The sequence below is a fragment of the Carcharodon carcharias genome, chromosome 8 (genome assembly GCF_017639515.1).
Source record: "Carcharodon carcharias isolate sCarCar2 chromosome 8, sCarCar2.pri, whole genome shotgun sequence".
Classification (NCBI taxonomy): Eukaryota; Metazoa; Chordata; class Chondrichthyes; order Lamniformes; family Lamnidae; genus Carcharodon; species Carcharodon carcharias.
This window is the reverse complement of record NC_054474.1, coordinates 141165491-141185925: the sequence shown is the minus strand read 5'-3', so window position 1 is coordinate 141185925 and position 20435 is coordinate 141165491. Positions and strand designations below refer to the sequence as shown.

The 20435-nt window shown below is 43.1% G+C and overlaps 1 protein-coding gene across 2 annotated transcripts in view; it reads left to right on the top strand.

The window, feature by feature from the left end:
* The window catches only part of akna (AT-hook transcription factor), a 209241-nt gene that overhangs the window by 170565 nt on the left and 18241 nt on the right, over positions 1 to 20435 (top strand). For both annotated transcript variants that reach the window (XM_041193982.1, XM_041193983.1), the window contains exons 15-18: positions 7553 to 7797; positions 8842 to 8992; positions 9354 to 9506; positions 11335 to 11447. In XM_041193982.1, the coding sequence (XP_041049916.1) occupies positions 7553 to 7797; positions 8842 to 8992; positions 9354 to 9506; positions 11335 to 11447 (662 nt within the window). The remainder of the gene's footprint in view (positions 1 to 7552; positions 7798 to 8841; positions 8993 to 9353; positions 9507 to 11334; positions 11448 to 20435) is intronic.

The following is a 20435-nucleotide window of genomic DNA, read 5'->3' as shown; positions in this document are numbered from 1 at the left end:
TATATAATGTCCTGCCGGGTGTTGACATAGGTATGACAGGTATTACTAATACAATGCCTATTAGCATATTACTATTCACTATACATTCAACATTCATTCTATATATGTGTGTTAAACTTCTGAGCTGGCAACCGGTTAAGTCATGATTCTTGTGTCATGAGAGATTCCGTAAATGCTCATTAGTTACCTATAAAGGGACTACCCCTTCATTAATCTGTCTTAAATTTTCTCGGGCTTGTTCCAGTGCCCAAGATCCATAGGTGCTGCCTACATCATTTCTGCTCGCTTCATCTGAAATATCTTTTCCTATTTCAATTAATTTATTGATAGTTCCCGCATGACTTCCGAGCATGGTAGCCAGGCTTTGGATTAACCAATGATGTCCCTATATTGAATGTCGTAGCGGCATCATTTATCAGGCTGCACTTAACACGGTTCCCAAGCCTGATCGCATCTCACCATTGAACTGAACTGCTTCAGTCATCAATTGGCGCGTCAGAGCCGTATAGAGTGCTTGGGTATGGGTTGAGCATCACTGGATACATTCAAGATGATGGGTACCAGTTCATGGTGTACATTATCATACAAAACTTCTGATTAACCAGTACCAAACCATTTGCCGGTCCTGGGTGCATAGTCGGACAAGATGGGTCAGTCGGTGTGGTTTGTGGGGCTTCAATTATCTCTACATGGACTGTGGAAGTAGATGTGGAAGGTGGTTGGGTTGCAGCGGACCTCCCTTGCCCGATCTGAAGCAAAGCCTTACTACAATTTGAAAGTACTTGTTCTCCTACTGTTACGTTTATCATTCCCCATTGCATGTCGCATTCGGCACTGTCCATGCTGTACTAAAGTTCCTCCTGTGGTGCGGGATGAGCAGTGATGATACCCATCCTTGTTGCCAGTACTAATACACCCATGACCAGGATCGTAGATCTGTGGAGACATTAACATCGGCTCTCGTTCTCATATCTACAATTGCGCATGTATCACCTGTCATAATGACCTCGTATGGTCCAGGCCTGTTCGCTCTGAGCACATCCTGACCATCACCTTTTTCCCCACGTTGGGGGGGGCGGGGGGGGGGTGGTCCGTAGTTGCTCTTTGGATTTGCCTGTTTCCATATCCTTAATCATCTGTCAGTCTCTAACTTCCTCTCTCAACTCATGTAATTGCCTACTTAATTCCCTTACATTGTCCTGTATTTTTCCTTTCAGTGGCCCTACGTCTCCTACTATAATGCCTTCAGGTAATTGCATGGCCCTTCCTGTTATCATTTCAAATGGGGCGAACCTGGCAGTCCTGCTTGGGGTAGCCCACGATGCATTAAAAATATTGGGCTGGTCCCTGTCTCTTGATTGTTTTTTTTTAAAAGTTCAGTTCATCCTTTCCACCATCCCTGAGCTCTGTGGCTGGTAGGGAGTATGGAATTTCAGTTTAAATTTAAATTTATACATTTCTTTAATGACTCTTCCTGTGAAATGAGTTCCCTGATCTGAATCCATCTGGATAGGCACCCCCACTCCTTGCCCTTCAATTGCCTCAACTAGAGACACTGGATAATTTTACCTCTAAGATTTTTTTTTCCTGACCATGATCATCTTGATTCTCTTGAAATCAGTTTCTCTATTGTCTTGATTGTTTAAAATGTTTCCTTACTCATTAGGCAGTTCCAAAGCCTCAGTTGATGGCCAGATCATCAAATTCATTTCCCTTAAACCAGTTTGTACATTATGTCCTCGTTCCCTAACTCATTCTCCTACTTGCCTCATACCATTTTACACATGCAACAGCTACCATCTTATCTTGTTCAGGTTGCCTGGAGAGACTTTAAAATAAATAAAATATTCTCATAATAGTTTTAAAAACAGAAATCAGGTATTGACATGTTTTGCTTCCTTTTCTTCTTCTCAAACACTTTATTGTCTCAAAAGTAACCCCCTAAATTGTGTCTGACCCTTTTCTTTTAGAATTATCCCAGATTCATTAACTTGGCCAAAGATTGTATTTCTGCCAAACTTTGTCAAGGTCTTGAGCTTAGCTTCATATTTTGGGAACAGACTTTACAAATACAAAAGCTTGCAGCATTTGAATTAGTGCCAATTGTTGTCAAACCTTTTAAAATGAAAATTCCCTTTTGAGAACTTTATCAGGAACCAAACCTCAAATTTTTAAACTTTGTAAGAACTGTAATTTGCACTATTAAAATTAAAACAACCTCTTTTTCATGTGTAATGATTTGTATCCAAGTTATAATTTCCGTATGTTTATCGACACATTCTTTATCTTAGCTAGCATCCTAGTGATTCAAAAGTAACCTGTTAAATTGCACTGCACTTTACATCTCAAGATTGTCCCAGATTCAAATTACAGTGCTTTGGGATGCAGATTTCCTTTCATATCTAATTAATCTCTTCAAAAGAAACCCCTTTTCTCCATTGGAACCACTTAGACCATATGTTTATGCCTTTTGGTTTTCCTAGAATCCCTTGAACTTCAGGTAATTTTTCCCTCAGAATTTTTAGAATACTGACTTGTATGAGTTAATGTAATTCGTATGTATCAATCCCAATCAGCTTGGAAGTTGATGATGAGGGTTATTCCTTACTAGTCTGCAAGGGGGTGGTACAAGGGTTGGTTCATCTCAAACAAAGGCAAGCATTGTTTTATCTTTACACTACCTTCAAATTATGATTTTTGCCAGAAATCTCAGCTCAAACCTTATACTCAAAACTTTGGAATGTTTGAATATACTTTTCCTTTAATCTAATATGGGGTTTTGTCTCTAAAGTGCTCAACTACACACAGAAAAGACAATTCAGGGAAGAAAACTCACATACAAATGCTTCATTGCACACAAACAAACACATAGATAAAAGTATGTATCGATACTCCTATAATATTGAACTTAACTCTAAACAAAGCTTCAAGAGCAGTGGGGGAATAAAGGGATCTTGAAGGCTTCACCTATAGGGACCTTCAAACTGACAAAAGTTCACATTCTCTCTGTTGCTCCTTGTCAATTGCTCATTAACCCCCTAGGGGTACCCTCTCTCTCTCTCTCTCTCTCTCTCTCTTCAGCACAAACAGCTCTTGTAACTTAGATCAATTCATTTTTTTAAATTACAGAACATTCAGTAGCGGACTATCTACCTCCCTTAAAACATGTTATAAGCGCTCAATTCTGTCCCAATTAATAGTTCCATCTGGTGGGAAGCTCTCTCCTTTACCTTGAGTCCATTTAACCCAATCAGAAACTTACTGGACAATTTCAGGACCGTAATGGACATACATATAAGCATTTGGGGTTCCTGCAAAGGGGGAACCTGGCGTTTCTTTGATGCCATATTACCCATTTTTATTTAATAATATACACAAAAAAAAGGCCAGTCTTTGGCGGGTCCCCGACCCCCAGTCTACTACTACAAGGAACCTTCACCAATCAGTCCGCTCACACACTCCAGGGGTCCCAAACCCAGAGCCGCAATCAAACACACACTCAGCGTTCCAACTCCAAAGGGCTACCGACCCTGAGCACACACACACACTGTTCCAACTCCAGGGACTCGAACCACGAGTACACTAAATCTAGGCTCCAGGGGCTCCAACCCCACCCTGAGCACACACTAAATCTAAGCTCCAGGGGCTCCAACCCCACCCTGAGCTTACTGGCCAGATTAATCTCCTAAATACTTAAATAGATGACTTACCCTGAGAGTCAGCCACAGGCAGGCGAAGGCAGATCGTAGGTCAACGAACCCCAGAAGCCCAAATGGGGCTGCCGCAGACTGAGGAGCCCTTGAACCGCGAGGTCCTAACAGTGGCGCTCCGTGACTCAGCCCTAGGGGTTAGTCATCTCGGTGGAACCTCCAAGAAACTGTCGGAGATTAATCACACCAAGGCATCATTAATACATAGAAACCCAATTTATTACTTGTGCACAAGGGAGAAAAATACAACGAGAGCTATTGTACTGTCTCAAAGCTGAATACACAAACACTTGCTTAAAAGCATTTTACAACCAATCAGTAAACTTTGCACATCTGAATCCGCTTATTTGCATAAGTTAACTGACCAATCCATTTTTTAGAAAATTTCCATTCCCACCACAACAGGCATTATGGTTACTCAAATGCTTATCACAGCTTTGATTACATTCGGCCTGAGAAAGAACAACATGGTATGTCTCAGAGATAAAAACAAAAACAAAAAACTGTGGATGCTGGAAATCCAAAACAAAAACAGAATTACCTGGAAAAACTCAGTAGGTCTGGCAGCATCGGCAGAGAAGAAAAGAGTTGACGTTTTGAGTTCTCATGACCCTTCGACAGAACTAGTTCTGTTGAAGGGTCATGAGGACTCGAAACGTCAACTCTTTTCTTCTCTGCCGATGCTGCCAGACCTACTGAGTTTTTCCAGTAATTCTGTTTTTGTTTATGGTATGTCTCAGGTCTCATCCTACAACAATGGTCAGCTAAGATGATATTGTTCTTCAAGGTGCAGTATTTTTCTCTTAGGCCTAAGCATTTAATTCAATTTCTCCATTAACCCTTTTAGTACTAAATGGGTTCCCTATTTGCCTAGGCCACCACAAATCTAACCATCTCCCTTTGACTTTCAATGGCATTACCATTGCTGAATCCCCCACTATCAACATCTTGGGAGTTACCATTGACTGAACTGGACAGCCATATAAATATGGTGGCTACAAGAGCCTGGGAATTCTGTGCCGAGTAACTCATCTCCTGGCTCCACTAAGTCTGTTCACCATTTACAAGGCACAAGTCGGGAGTGTGATGGAATACTCCCCACTTGCCTGGATGAGTGCAGCTCCATCAGTACTCAAGAAGTTCAGCGTCATCCAGGACAAAGCAGCCTGCTTAGTCGGCAGCATTGTGTACTAGATGCATTACAGTGACTCGCCAAGCCCCTTCAACAGCACCTTCCTAACTCGCGACCTCTACCACCTAGAAGGATAAGGGCAGCAGACCTATGCGAACACCATCAAATGCAAGTTCCCCTCTAAACCAATAAACATCCTGACTTGGAAATATATTGCTGTTTCTTCACTGCTACGGGGTCAAAAACTTGGAACTCCCTTCCTAACAGCACAGTGGGTGTACCTACACCACATGGACTGCAGCGGTTCAAGAAGGCGGCTCACCACCACCTTCTCAGGGGCAATTGGCAATGGGCAATAAATGCTGGCCTTTCCATTGAAACCCAATCCCATGAAAGAATAAAAATAACTTAAGGTCCCCTAAGCTGTCTCTGCCGTGACCCCCATTCTCTCATCACCCCTGTGCTTGCTGACCTATACTGGCTCCTGGTTAAGCAATGCATCTATTTTAAAATTCTCATCCTTGTTTTCAAACTCATGAACTGATGAGCAAAATTTGAACTAGCCAATAGAAAGAGCTCTGAAGGACAAACAGGCCACAAAGTTCTGGCAACGAGCTCGCTCTCTAACCGAGGCAAAGGCAACCAGCTGAGACCCAGGGCTGAGGCTATGGACAATCAAATGTTTTGCGACTGGATTCAGTGCTGAGAAAGCAAATGCAGCTTGGCTCTCAGCTTTACAGACTTAAGTTATGAAAGCCAGGCCCAGCTTGAACTCCTGAAAAAAAATGACGACTTGAAGTAGGTGGAGGATTTGGATCCCTGAATGGAAGCACCCACTGCACAGAAGGGAACCTCTGTGTGACATCTAATCCGCCCACTCAATTTTCATAACAGAAATAAAACCACTCAAAGCACAGTGTTTTCTGCCAAGTGCCAATATTCAGCTTGTGTGCAACATCTCTTAACAGATTATCTGAAAAAAGCTGATAAACTTTGCGGCTTATGCAAAGGATGAAGTACGGTGGGTGCTGGAAAATCTGAAATATAAACAGAAAGTGCCGGAAATACTCAGCTGGTCAAGCGGCAGCTGTGGGGAGAGGGAAAGAGAACGACGGGGGCGGGACTTTCCTTGGGGGCTTCTGAACCTCTGTCAGGTTCAAACGTGGGTCACCATGTGGAAAACAGTCACTCAATGTGATTTTCCTCAGAGAGGTCAACTAATGGCCAGAGGGCTATAAATCCAGCCCAGAGATTTTTATAACAAAAACAGAATTACCTGGAAAAACTCAGCAGGTCTGGCAGCATCGGCGGAGAAGAAATGTGCTAATTAAGAATGGATGGCAGGGCACTCAAGGTACAGCTCTAGTGGGGGTGGGGTGGAAAGACTAGCAGGGCATACAAGATTTAAAAATAATGGAAGTAGGTGGGAAAAGAAAAATCTATATAAATTATTGGAAACAAAAAGTGGGGGGGGTTTCTCCAATGTAGAGGAGACCGCAATGGGAGCAACGAATGCAGTAGACTAAGTTGGGGGAAATACAAGTGAAATGCTGCTTCACTTGAAAGGAGTGTTTGGGCCCTTGGACGGTGAGGAGAGAGGAAGTGAAGGGGCAGGTGTTGCATCTTTTGCGTGGGCATGGGGAGGTGCCATAGGTGGGGGTTGAGGAGTAGGGGGTGATGGAGGAGTGGACCAGGGTGTCTTGGAGGGAACGATCCCTACGGAATGCCGCTAGTCTTTTCCACCCCACCCCCACTAGAGCTGTACCTTGAGTGCCCTGCCATCCATTCTTAATTAGCACATTCATTTACATAATATCACCACCTTCAACACTTCTTTGTTCCTTTGTCTGTGACATCTTTTGATTATCTGCTCCTATCACTGCTTGCTTGTCCCTACAACCACACCACCCCCACACCACCCCCACAACCCCCCCCCCACCCCCCCACCAACTTCTCCCCCCCCTTCCCCCCCACCATAAACCAGCTTATATTTCACTCCTCTTCTATTATTCAATCAGTTCTGTTGAAGGGTCATGAGGACTTGAAACGTCAACTCTTTTCTTCTCCACTGATGCTGCCAGACCTGCTGAGTTTTTCCAGGTAATTCTGTTTTTGTTTTGGATTTCCAGCATTCGCAGTTTTTTGTTTTTACCAGAGATTTTTATATCTGGTTGAGTTTGGATGAAGCTCATATTCCATTAATTAATTCTCAAAGTACTTGGAGCACACAGTCACAACAAAGCTGATAAAACCACAATTTGTCAAAAGAGCATCATTTTGACATCTACTTCCGTTCCATCTACTTGACTGGTTGCTGGTTTCTTCTAGTATATTCCTTAAAATGTGTACATTACATATGCTCTGCTGTCCTTTGTATCATCCAATTATACAGTGTGATACAGGCTGGTTAGAGGGGAGGTATTCCACAGAGCAACCGTGGATGCCAACATCACATGAAATAAGTAAAAAAAAAATTGGAAGTACTTGGTGCTGTTAGTTTGGCAATAGCAGCTTGTAACTCTTGTTCACTAGTGTCAGTGTGGTGATTCTGATAACTTTCCCTGTAGCACTGGATCTTTCTCACTAAGAATAATGAGAAGTCACTGACCTTGTATCTTGTAATTCCCCAAATTCACTCAAATAAGCTGAGAGGACAACAGAACCTCTGCAAAGTGGTTAACTTTCAATCTTTACTTTCTACCGATCACAGACTTCAAAGCCAAAGGGAGACTTTACTAAAATCTCCTTGTCGGGATGATATACGTGCTAAACGAGCCTTGCGGTCTCTGGAGACTCATCAGAGAGGCATCGCTGAACATGAGCACCCTACGACAGTAAGACAGAACAACATAATGAGGCGGGACAGTGTTGCGCAAGTAGATCCTTCCCGCATTAGCTCACCTCAGCACTGGACAGGCAGCGTAATGAGTGAGTCTGAACAGGAGACCTTTGTCAGTAAGTAGAACATTTTTTAGAATTTGTATCAAAGTGTGTTGATGTGGTACAGCTGGTCAGTGGGCTAGTGGGCTCCACCAAGCGGAGGGATGCAGCTTTTGACCCTTGTTTTGACACTCAGTCCGACCTCTAATTCATGCAGGCCTTCTGGATACTACCAAGCAAAGGTGAGATTCTTCCCCAGAGGAAGAAACAAAAGAGCCAGTAGACCTATTCTGCTTTTATAGGCCTTTTGATACCTGCTCCAAGAGCATCAGAAGTCTGGGTTATAAATTGTATGTCTGCTCTGTTTTGCGGAATTACTGTACAATTTAGGGAATGGAAGAGTTGTAAGGAGGCAGAATAAAATGATTGGGTTTGGAACTGAAGCATCCAGTGCACTGTAGGGAACCTATGTTTGCCTTGTACTCCACCCATTCAATTTTCTTAACAGAAATAAAACCATCCAAAGCTCAATAAAATGAAGCAGAAGTAAGCGACTGTGCTGGCCAGCCATGAGAAATCAAGAATGACTTCTAAGTGTCCCAAAAATCTCAAATATCTCTTAATAGATATATATTTTTATTACTGGGGTGACACCATGGGCTATTGGCTTTTCAACACTGAAACCTGCATCCAAATCCAACCCAAATTCAAGAAAATCTCTTGTTTTCACATCAGGACCATATCTCAGTCTCTATCTTTCTGTCTCCCCCATAAGTGCGCTAAGTGAAATAAAGTTAAGATGGTCTCACCCCAGTTGCATTCGGCGGTGTGTACACAATGGCGAATTGCCATAAACTTCATATAACTTTATGATCTTGCCCTGAGACCCTAAAGATGGATGACCAAGGAAACGAAAATGATACAATCTGGTGCACAAAGAGATCTTGCATTGATGTTTGTGTTAAAGTGCATTGGATGTTAGAATAGAAAGAAATTGAAATTACATTTTTCTCAAATAAATATAGTCAATATTACTATGGTCATTTTTAGTGTATTCTAAAGTTGTGCCTTTTGGGAAATGAAATGAACCTGAGAAGATCTGTCCTTACTTTATTTAAGGTCGCACTGAGTCAGAGCCTGATGTTCAAAACAGCCTCCGTGCCTATGCCAAGCAGAGGTATCGTCACTCATCTCTAACCTCATCACCTTTAACTTTCCATCCTAAAGTCCATTACAGTTCCAGTCCTTTGAGCATTCACTCATCCAGAGAGTGAGTATTGATAAGAATCTCATTGTATTTTGATATATATAAGTAGCACTTCTGTGGAACTAAAAAGAATCCCATCAGGAATTCATTAATGATTCGAAGTGGCACCAGAAGCAGGTTTGCCTTCCCAAGCATAAACTCTGGCCTAAAATGACTAACATTCAGTTTGGCATTTGGATTGAATTTGCCATTTAACTAACTGATGCCTGAGTACCCTGCTGGACCAACCAATTAACTAAAACATATCAATCTCCCCACATTAGTTTCTGAATTACAATGACTTTGTGAATGAATTGACCTGGTCCAAGTCAACTTGATATTTTCCTTGTGCCTCTAACCATTTGTGTTGATACTGTGTTTGCAGTGAGGTGATCCAGGCTTTGCAAATGGAGGTTTCCCAACTTAAACAGCGTTTGGAGGAGTCATTGCATAAGCCCCAAGGCAATTCTGAAGAGAATCCGTCACCAGTGATGCCCAAACCTCAAAGCCATCTTGTTCACCAGCATTCACCAAGAAGGTCAGCAAGTTACACACTCTGGAGTTACTAATAGTGCTACAAAACACAGATGTTTTGTTTGTCGTTGATTCCCATTACACTCATTTTGATGGAGTGGTAGAAATTGAGAAAAAAATTGCTATGAGATGTTAAACCGAGGACCTATCTGCCCTCTGAAATGAACATCAAAGAATCCTTGGCACTATTTCAATATATTTCCAGTATATTTCTCCCACTATCCTGGGCACAATTTCAGAACCAAAACCACCAAAAACAGATGATTTCATTGCTGTATGTGGAACAGCACTGTGCGTAAATTGACTGTGACATTACACTTCAAAATACTTCATTGGTTACGAAGCACTTTGGAATGTCTTGAGGTTGCGCAAGATGCCATATAAATGCAAAATTTTTTTCCTATCTTTACTGCATTTCTCCAGTCAAATTGAGTCATCTTTATTTAAACATGTTTGCTAGTCTTGAAGACTTGCTCCCAACCTTTTTCTTGCCTTTAGTTTTCTCAGTATTATCACGGTAAGAAGCAAGTTATGTGACTGAGTCCACTACACAATGTTGGTTTTAACAAGTCCTCGTGGAGATTTTGAGGTACTTTTGTAGCTTAATGGAAAATTCTGAACAATCACTTATTTGAATTTTTTGTTATTGCTTTTGTTGAGGACACGCTAAATCTGCTATTTAAGTATGAGTTTTTGCCTGATTTTTGGAGATTTTTGCAAAGTAAACTTAAATTATTATTGCCTTTTCATAGAATCACAGAATGGTTACAGCACAGAAGGAGGTCATTTAGCCCATCGATATCTTTGCTGGCTCTCTGAAGGAGCAATTCACCTCACACCATTCTCCTCCCTTCTGTTACCCTGCACATTCTTCCTTTTTGGATAATAATAATCCAATTCCCTCTTAATGTTTCGATTGAACCTGCCTCCACCTCACTCTCAGGCAGTGCATTCCAGATCGTAACCACTCACTGTGTGAAAAAGTTTTTCCTCTTGCTGCCATTGCTTCTTTTGCCAATTACCTTAAATCTGTGCCATTTGGTTCTCAATCCTTATACCAATAGGAACAGTTTCTCTCTGTCTAATCTGTCCAGACCCCTCATGATTTTGAATACGTCTATCAGATCTCCTCTCAAACTTCTCTTCAAGGAAAACAGTTCCAACTTCTTTGATCTATCTATGTAACCGAAGTTCCTCATCTCTGGAACTGTTCTTGTGAATCTTTTCTGTTTTCTCTCTAATATCTTCTTCCTAAAGTGCCCAGAACTGGACGCAATACTACAGTTAAGGCCAAACCAGTGTTTTATACATAATTTGCTTGCTTTTGTACTCTTTGCCCCTATTAATAGAGCTCCCACTCTCAGCCTCTTGCCAAAGTCTAAACAATAATGAATTTCAGCTCAATTCTAAAATAGATTGTAACAATGGGATGTGTTTAAATGTGAACTGAACTAACTGAATCAAAAGACTCCAAGTTCTTATTGACAATGCAGCCTTCCTGCATGACTGATGAAATTGCAATGATTGTTGTAGCTGACCCTGCATTGACATTGTACAGTTTAGAGTTAGCAGTTAGAAGTCAGTGGTTTGTATTTATAGCTGGGCCTATTCATTAGGGATAGAAACCACTTACTTTTATTATTATTGGCAATGCTGCTTTCGAATGGACACACCTCAAAAGACTCTGCAGTCGCTTTGGATTCAAGTTTCCTGTCCACTTTCTCCAGACCACATTTTTATGCTGCGGACTGTTGCATAACTTGAATAATGGACATGTTGCATCTCAACTACAAAGTAAATTACCTTCAGCTATCATTCTGATTTTTTTGAAGGAAACACGCACAGGAGTATCTGGAAAAGATGGAGGGCCAGGTTTGGAACAAATCTTTAGCAAGTCGCAGTGGCTCAAATTTGGTCCCACAATACAAATCGGAACTAGAAATAAGTAAGTGAGCACAAAGAATTTTTACAAGATAAATCAAATGTCTACTTCATCTTGGTAAGATCCTTTGATTCCTCATTAGCCAGATGCAAAGTTTTGGTGTTACAACTCTCATCACTTACACCACCCACATTCATTGCAAGTCACCCACCTATATTGGGCAGATGGCACTAACCATTTGCCAGTATCATAGCTGTCAAATGCAACACATTAAACATTAATACGCTTTTTCCACCTCATTATCATACTTGCATTTAAATTTCTTGTGGATCACTGCATTTTTGTCTGTTTTATATTCTGGCTCTCAACGAGTTTGATTATGTTAGATTTGGTGGTCATTCAGGTTATAAAGACTCATCAATCATTAGATGTAACAGGCTGTGTCACTCCTGATGTGGTAGAAGAACAAAATGATTGTAGTCAAACACAGGGCAGAGTGCTACTCCTTTTGGGAAGAATCTCACATTCTGTAGAGGGAAACATCTACTGTGGTGAAACTGTGCTCACCTTGTTGGGGACTGAGCACTGCTTAAACAATTGGACATGGAGTTCTGCTGTCTGCAGGAGTGAGTGTGTGTGCCCCATACACAGGAAATATAAATATTAGGCTGGTGTAAACCTAAATTGCTATCCTGGAGACCGGGATTAAAGTATATTAGCAGTGAATTCAGCATCATTGTTAGTATGCTGATTTTCAGCACAAGATGGTGAGGAAACTCATCAGCAACTGACTTATGCCCACTTTTACTGCAAAATCAAATTTACTCAAATCTTTTATACTAATTCAGTGAGACATCTTCCAAAACTCTCAGGTGTTCATTCACATAGCCCCTTCCATGCAGACCAGAGAATGTGCAGTTCTGTATTTACATCCATTCTGACAGAGCATGAATTCATGCCAAAAGTTTTGCTGCAGTCACAGTAAGCCCAAAGTATTTCTGGTGTTTTATGACAGCTTTATAGACAATTTGTGTTTTTTTAATTTCCCTTACTGAGACCGAGAGTGTATTTTCTGTATCTTTGAATGCATGTCTACAGAACAAGAATGAGTTACATTAACAATTAAAAGCTCCATGATTGGGATGATTCTGTGAGGAGCAGGGGTATCTGAGGTACATCCAACACTTTCCTTACTTCATTGATACATGTATGCTTCCCAATTGCATTATTGGAGAGTGTTCAACAAAAGGAAACCTGACTGGTTTTCATTTTCCCTTTATAGCCCAACAATGTCAGTTTCTGGAAGGATCAGGAACATTGTGATGTACATTTTGGTTAATGCAGTTCTTATCACAGTTCTGATGCAGAACTCAGAAGGGCTGTTCTCTACTAGTGGATCTTTGGGCAGCTTAACTTGTTGCAAAAGTCTTAGATATTGGGCGGCATTTTAGCTGGTGGGGTTGTGGAGAGGGTTCCGGCGCGGGTTAAATCCCAAAAATATGCTGACATGTCAGAAACCCAACATGATCCAGGACATGTTGGGAGGCATGTGAGAAACCCCTTTGAAGATGTCAGGTCTCTAAACATGCTAAGAGACAATTAATTGAGACTTTAACTCGACATTCTGGCTTTAACAGCCCTGAGCAGTTAACTGTTTCCTGAGCTGTGTGAACTCACAAGGGTCACCAAAGCGAGAGCACAGTGGGGATTCATTGCTCTGTGAAACTGACAGGCTATTAAAACTTGAAAGAGTGAAACTGTGCAGTTGCTTCCTTGCCTAAGTGATAGGCTTGTGCTCACAGAATTTGTTCTAAGTGTGTGCCTTCAGTGCTTTGCAGGTGATTTCCAATTTTACAGAAGTCATAGCACCTCTCTTGTACTTTGTTAACATTGATCTGCATTTCCATGCTGTCAGCCTGTAATGCAGCATGGGAGCAGCTTATACAGCTAAACTATAGACCAAGAGGAGTAGCAACACTAACACCAACAGCAGTAGGAGCAGCAGGAGCAACAACAAAATCAACAGCAGCTGCCTTCTCCTCAGCCACATGCCACTTCACAAGGTAGAGGGGCTAGGCACAGAGCTCCAGCTCGAAGGAGGTGATATCCCCCAGCGCAGGGTCTACAGGCACAGGATCATATCCTTCAACATGACAATGGAGCAATGGTGCATCAGGCGAGCTCAAGCTTTCATGGCCGGCCATTGCTGACATCTGCAGCCCCCTGAAACAGGATCTCTTTCCAAGAGGGCCAGGTGGGCACGTATTGCCAGTGGCTGCCAAGGTCAACACAGACCTGGGTTTCTTCACTTCCAACTTCTTCCAGGGATCTGCTGGCGAGATCTGCAGATTTCACAATCTTCCATCCACAAGTCTATCTTCCCGGTGACTGCCATTTTTGTTAGGACTGTCAACTAATGTCTACTTTGCTACTGATGAGGCCAGTCAGACACAGCTAGCTCTCAATTCTGCTCCAGTGGCTGAATTTCCACAAGTGCAGGGAGTCGCAGAATGTACACGTGGCAATCAAGGTATTGAAGGTTTTCATTTATGCCTGTGCAACATATCATAGGAGCTGCCATGATGTCTTCGTTCTGTAACAGTCACAGGTTTCACAGGCCTTTGTACCTCCAGGCAGAGCGGATGCATGCATGGCTCCTTGGAGAATAGGGCTACTCTCTGAGATCCTAGTGATGACATTTGTGAGGAGCCCTACCACTGATGAGGTACAATAGGAGCCACACGAGCAAAAGGACAGTCATTAGAGCAAGACATTGGCTTGCTGAAGATGTGATTCAGATGTCTGTATCGATCTGGGGCTGCCCTTCAGTAGGCCCCAGCAAGTGTATCCAGAATAATAGTGGTCTGCTGCGCTGTGCACAATATTGCCTAGCAGAGAGAACTGGAGCTGGAAGAAGGTGAAGACCACTCCGCATTCCCTGAGGAGGAAGAGAGGCAGGATGAGGAGGAGCCGGAAGTCCAGAGTGTCTGCAGCCCCTCATCTGGCTGCCAGAAAAGTCGCAATGGGCTCATCCCAGTCGCAATTCAGATAACCTGGATGTGTGGCAAAATGATGTTTAACCCACTGCCTCCAACCCCTTGAACACAAATCATACCCAAAATCATTCACACCCTTTGCTCATCTTCCATTCTGGCCACACCATTCTCCTGAAGGTTAATGTCAATTTGGAAGGCTGGAGGAAACAATGGAGATGCCAGGATGATGGAGACTTGAAATGAAGTGTATGATTCATTTACATTTTGCAATACATAAACACACCAACGTTTTCATAATCAGCCAAGTGAATTCCCTTTTGCAACCAAAAGGTTTTTTTTATCCTAGTATTTCAATGTGGTGCTAACCTGTCTCTTCAGCAGAGCTAGAGACGGGCTGCTTGTTCCCCTGCATTAACAGCTGAGGTGCCTGTGGTGCACATTCTGTACAAAGACTCTCCATTGCTGTCCCTGGTTCCAACACTTGCTCCTGCTCACTGTGATGTGTGCCTCACTGTGTGACAACCTAGCAAACACTTTCACAGTCCCCACCAAGGTAGATAGGCCTGAGCTGGTAGGGGATGCGGATGAGTTGTGTATGCCTGCTTCCTCAGTGTGCACAAAGATCGTCTGAGGACTGTTCAGCGTTCTCACACTCTAACTCCTGTATCACACTTGAAGCATCTCTGGGACATGTAAGACATGAATTAGGACTGACATGGGGAAAGGTCAAAAGTCACCACTATACATCTTTCGGTTAGTGGTGACAGCAAATCAATGTGAGTGATTGTTTTGTGCCAAGTGGCAGTGTGATTCTTAACTCTGTCACCATGTATGTGTGAAACTCCCATCTCCCCATCTCCAATGCCCATCAACTCTGCCACCCTGCTCCGCCTCAGCAGTCAGAATGGCGATGACTTGTGGACCATTCCGATTCTCTGCTTCTTTCTGGAGTTGTGCACTCTCCTCTCCTGCAAGGAGAGATAGCGGAGAGTTATGAGTGTGAGAAGTGGAATGTAAGGATACTATTTGTGGAGGGTGATTATGAGGGATGTGTGTGAGATGGTAAGCTGAGGGTGTGTGAGAGTGTTGGCAGCTCAGATAGGGATGTGAGAAGGTGCCTGGAGAGAATGGAATGAATTGGAGCTGCAAGGGGAGGTGCCCTGAGGAGCGCTGTGAGTAGAATGCTGGGGAAGTCCGAGTTTGTGGCTTGAAACCTGACAGCGGAACGTCACTCCCCTTTCCTGACCTCATTGAATCTCTAGAAGCACTGAACCCAGGTTCAAGGAACCAGACTTCTGCTGCTGACTTCCTCGACTACTTCCAGCCACGCCTTTTTGGTTTATGAGGCTGGTTTCTTCCTCCTATCCTTGGGGAACAGCATTTCCTTGTGGGTCCTCACAATCTGTAGCAGGATCTCCTTGGGACAGCCTTCCCAAGTTGTACAGGATGGCTTTTTTTTTTATTTCAGTACATAAAATATACTGATAGTTATTTCCCAGTAATCAATTGAGTTTTTCATTGATTTAGTCCATTCATATGTTTTCTGAAGTCTCTGGAATTGACTGAGTACGCGACCATTCTGACCCCTGCTGGGATCAGTTTCATTGCAATCCTTCCATTATGGATCGTTATCACACCCACACTCTGTGATTGATCAGGGAAGCTGGATGCAGGGTGCTGATACTATGGCTGACTTAAACAGCCATGGCAAAGTCCACTTCTCTGACAAACAGGTTCACGGTCCCATCCCGGCATCCCTGCCATTGTAAGCAGATCGGTTTGGTAAAACTTCAGCCCATCATTGTCCCAGGGCCAGCAGTGCTGGTCACCTTGAAAGTAGTTGTGTATTTCACATTCAGGAGTGTCTTTCACACACACCCCTTTTCCAATCTTTCCAAAGGTAAACTGAATCACTATACCAAGACAAAGCCAGGTTTGACTTTGTTGAATTGCTTTATTCTACAAATGGTAAGTGACCTTGCAGAGGAACAGATTCAATCAAATCTCATCTTGACTCAATTTACGACAGGAGTTTTTAAAACTATGCCACACCATTGCTATTATTGAGTTTGGGAAAGTTACTGGAAAGCTGCTGAAGCCTGTAGCAATGAAGTTGAAGTTAGTCCTCAAAAAGAACAGATGAGGCCGGACAATTATGAGTCGAAAACCAGCCAAACTTCAGAACTTTCAAACATATTTTAACGAGAACGTTTGAGCTTCCTAATTGGATCAGAATGTTTCTTTGGGAAGAACCTGAACCTACAGACCAGAAAGTTTTCCTGTTTAATCCCTCGTCTCAGACTTGGCTGATCTCAACCTAGGTGCAGGTTGCTGGACACCAGAATTAGTCTCTACCATTCTGTGTTAGGGAAGCCGGAGTTCCTACTCCTGATCTGGATCGGCTTTGACACTTCTCATAGTCGAATAAACTGCCAACACCTCTACACCTAAACAATAACCTCTTGGAGAAAGTACTTGATAACAACCATCAGCCATGGAATTGCATTGCAGTGAGACCTCAATGCCTGAAGAACAAAAGGGCAAGGAGGAATAATTGATGAGAAAAAAGATTTCTTTAAAAGACATTGCTCCTGAATCATCTGGAAATAGAAGAGGGAAAATGTTTTTGTTTAGGGAGAAACACTGCCGGCATCTTGAGTGTGTACAGCATCGTACAGAGAAAGAGCAAAATTCCAACACATTGCATCTTTTTGCATTTAATCACAGGAATATCTGCCAGTTCAGAGCTGAAAAGGAGGTGGAACTGGAGAAGATAAGAAATGTAAGCAAGTATAGATCAGCTGATAAGCTTTCACTATGTTATCTGACCGTCTACTGTTTTGAATTCGATGCTCTCTCCACTGAGGCCAGGGTATGATTCCTACTCAAGGGTTTAATACTAACAAGACAGCATTTAATTCAAAATCATTTAAAATTAATTATATGCAACTAATGGGAAAAAACAAATAACCACACCAATTAGGGCCTGAAATATTTATAATCTATATACATGACTTAGACAAGGAGACTAAGAGTAATATGTCTAAGATTGCTAATGGAATAAAGCTAGGTGAGAATGTAAGCTGTGAGGAGGACACACAGAGACTACAAAGGGATATAGAGAGTTAAGTAACTTTCAAGCCAGGCAACTAAAGAGAATACAACTATCTCCCCTTGATGTTCAATGTCATCACCATCACTGAATCCCCCAAAATCAACATCCTGAGGGTTACCATTGACCAGAAACTGAACTGGACTAGTCATATAAACACTGTGGCTACAACAGGCAGCTCAGAGGCTGGGAAATCTGTGGAGAATAACTCACCTCCTAATTCCCCAAAGCCCATCGACCATTTACAAGGCACAAGTCAGGAGTGTGATGGAATATTCTCCACTTGCCTGGATGAGTGCAGCTCCCACAACACTCAAGAAACTTCTCACCATCCAGGACAAAGCAGCCCGCTTGACTGGCACTCCATCCACCACCTTCAACATTCTCTCCCTCCACTACCGATGCACACTAGCAGCAGTGCGTACCATCTACAGGATGCACTGCAGCAACTCACCAAGGCTCCTTCGACAACGCCTTCCAAATCCACAACCTCCACCACCTAGAAGGACAAGTGCAGCAGATGCGTGGGAACACCACCATCTGCAAGTTTCCCTCCAAGCCACACACCATCCTGACTCAGAAATATTTCGCTTTTCCTTCACTATCGCTGGGCCAAAATCCTGGAGCTCCCTTCCTAGCAGCACTGTGGATGTACCTACACCACATGAACTGCAGTGGTTCAAGAAGGCAGCTCACCACTGCCTTCTCAAGGGCAACTAGGAGTGGGCAATAAATGCTAGCCTAGCCAGTGAAGCCCACCTCTCAGTAAAGAATGAAAAAAAGAGAGTGGGCAGCAATGAGGCAGATGGAGGTCTAGGATCACTGAGGGATCACAGGTGAGTGACAGTAGTAGGAGGGTCATGAGGTGGGGGTTGCACGGGGAGCGATTTGGCAGCAAGAGTAGAGGGTAGCTCTCAGCAGGCACCCACCCCCACCACCCCATCTTGATACCGGACCCCTTGTTCAGGCACTGAGTGCCTTCGAACAAAGGACCCCCCCCCCCCCCCCCCCCCCCCCCCCCCCCCCCCCCCCCAACCCCCAAACAGCCCCAGCCTAGTCCCATAAGACTGCAAGCAACTCCAAGAGGGTTTCATTTTCAGACTTTTTGCATGGTGAGTCCCCCATCCACAGCTGGGTGAATCCCAGTGAGATGAGGCCCTTAAATGGGAATGAATTGAACTTAATCAAGTCAGAGGCAGGAAGGTGAAGGGGTCCCCATCCACTACCACTCCATGCCATTAAATACCCACCGCCCCCCCGACCAAACACCCTTAAATTCCGCCCTATGGGTCTTGCATATATCGGGCAGAATTTTTAGCTCGGCGGGAAGATGGGCACGCACCCGACCCAATCGAGCGTGAAATGGCGCGTGTTGATGTCAGCCAAGTGTGCCAATGTCACTGTGCAGTCATGTGATAGGTCAGTCAGCGGGTGTGCGCTGGAGCCAGCAATCTGCCCGCTGACAATTATAAGGCCTATTAAGGCCATTAAGTTATCAATTGCCCTTAATTTTTCGCTGCCCGTTCGACCTAACGGTTGACGAGCAGGCGAAAGGGCCAGGAGGCCTTTGCATTATTTTGGAAACCTCATCCACGGGCGGGATTAGGTTTCCAAAAGCAAATGCAAATGAAATAAAAACTTTAATTTTTAATTAAGAACACGTCCCTGCTCATGTGACAGAGTCACATATGCTGCCACTCGTGTATCACACTGGGCGGGCCTTAATTGGCCCGCCAGCGTGAAATCGCGGTGCACTGTCAATCATGGGCAGCGGTCAGCTTCCCAACCGCCCCCGCCGGTCTCGCACGCCAAGGGCAAAATTCTGCCCATTGGATACAATGGTCCTAGGTTTACCTTAACTTGAAAACATTAACTGGTGATATGGAGACTGTTGACATGCATGTGTCTAGTCTCTGCAATGGAATGACTAGCCTTGTTTGTGTTGATGGTCATGGCTTGGAAGTCTGTTTTCAATATTGCTAGCCATCCAGAAACCATTGACACAGGAACATTCATTGATTGGTTATATATATCTTGAGTGAATGAGTTTTAATGAATAGAACCCCAGATCTGTAAAATAGAAACTCTGTAAATTCTAGCACAATAGGGACTAGCATTGTAAGAGTTTAAAAGGTTCAGAATGTCACACACCTTTTAACATCAAATGTTTTGTTACTAACACAGAAAGGTCCTCATCACATCATCATCCTATTCAACGTCTCAGTCAGAAAACAGAAAAAGAGATTAAAAAGAAGTTAGTCCCAGAAAAGAGAAAGCAAGACAGCATGAAACACATGAAGTTCAGAAATGAAGAAACAAACTCTGGTTCAGTGCCAAGGCAGCAAAAGGCGATGGGGGGAGGGAACCAAAAATCTCATTGTTCAAAAGGTTTGTCATATTCGAAAAAGAATAATCTTAATCTGCGGCATGAGATCATGGAGGAACAGAGAAGAAACAATAAGTTATTGGAAGAACTTATTGAAGTGCACAGTGATCTTAAAAAATACTTCCAGGAAATTAGCATATCATTAGGGATTATTGCACCCATCTTTTTTCACCAAAAGCGCCACAGGACAGAGTATTGATACTTTTGATGTCGACGCACTTGTGACAATCACCTGATTTAAATCAGGCTGTAACTTATAGCTGCTCACCTATGGACACACACACCACACACACACACACACACACACACACACAAACATTCTGAAAAGGACACCACTTGCCTTTTTCTTAGCCACCAGCTGCATTGGTGTTAGTCAGTTTATTCTGCTTATTGGTACCAATGGCAATTAAACCAATACACTGTACAACTGTGCCAATAAATGGCTTCCACTACAAACGACACCAATAATATAACCAGATCTTCTTTGTTTTTAATGCCTGATTCAAAATGCTCTCCTTGTGTACAATCAAATTTTTAAAGGACAAAATCATAATTGG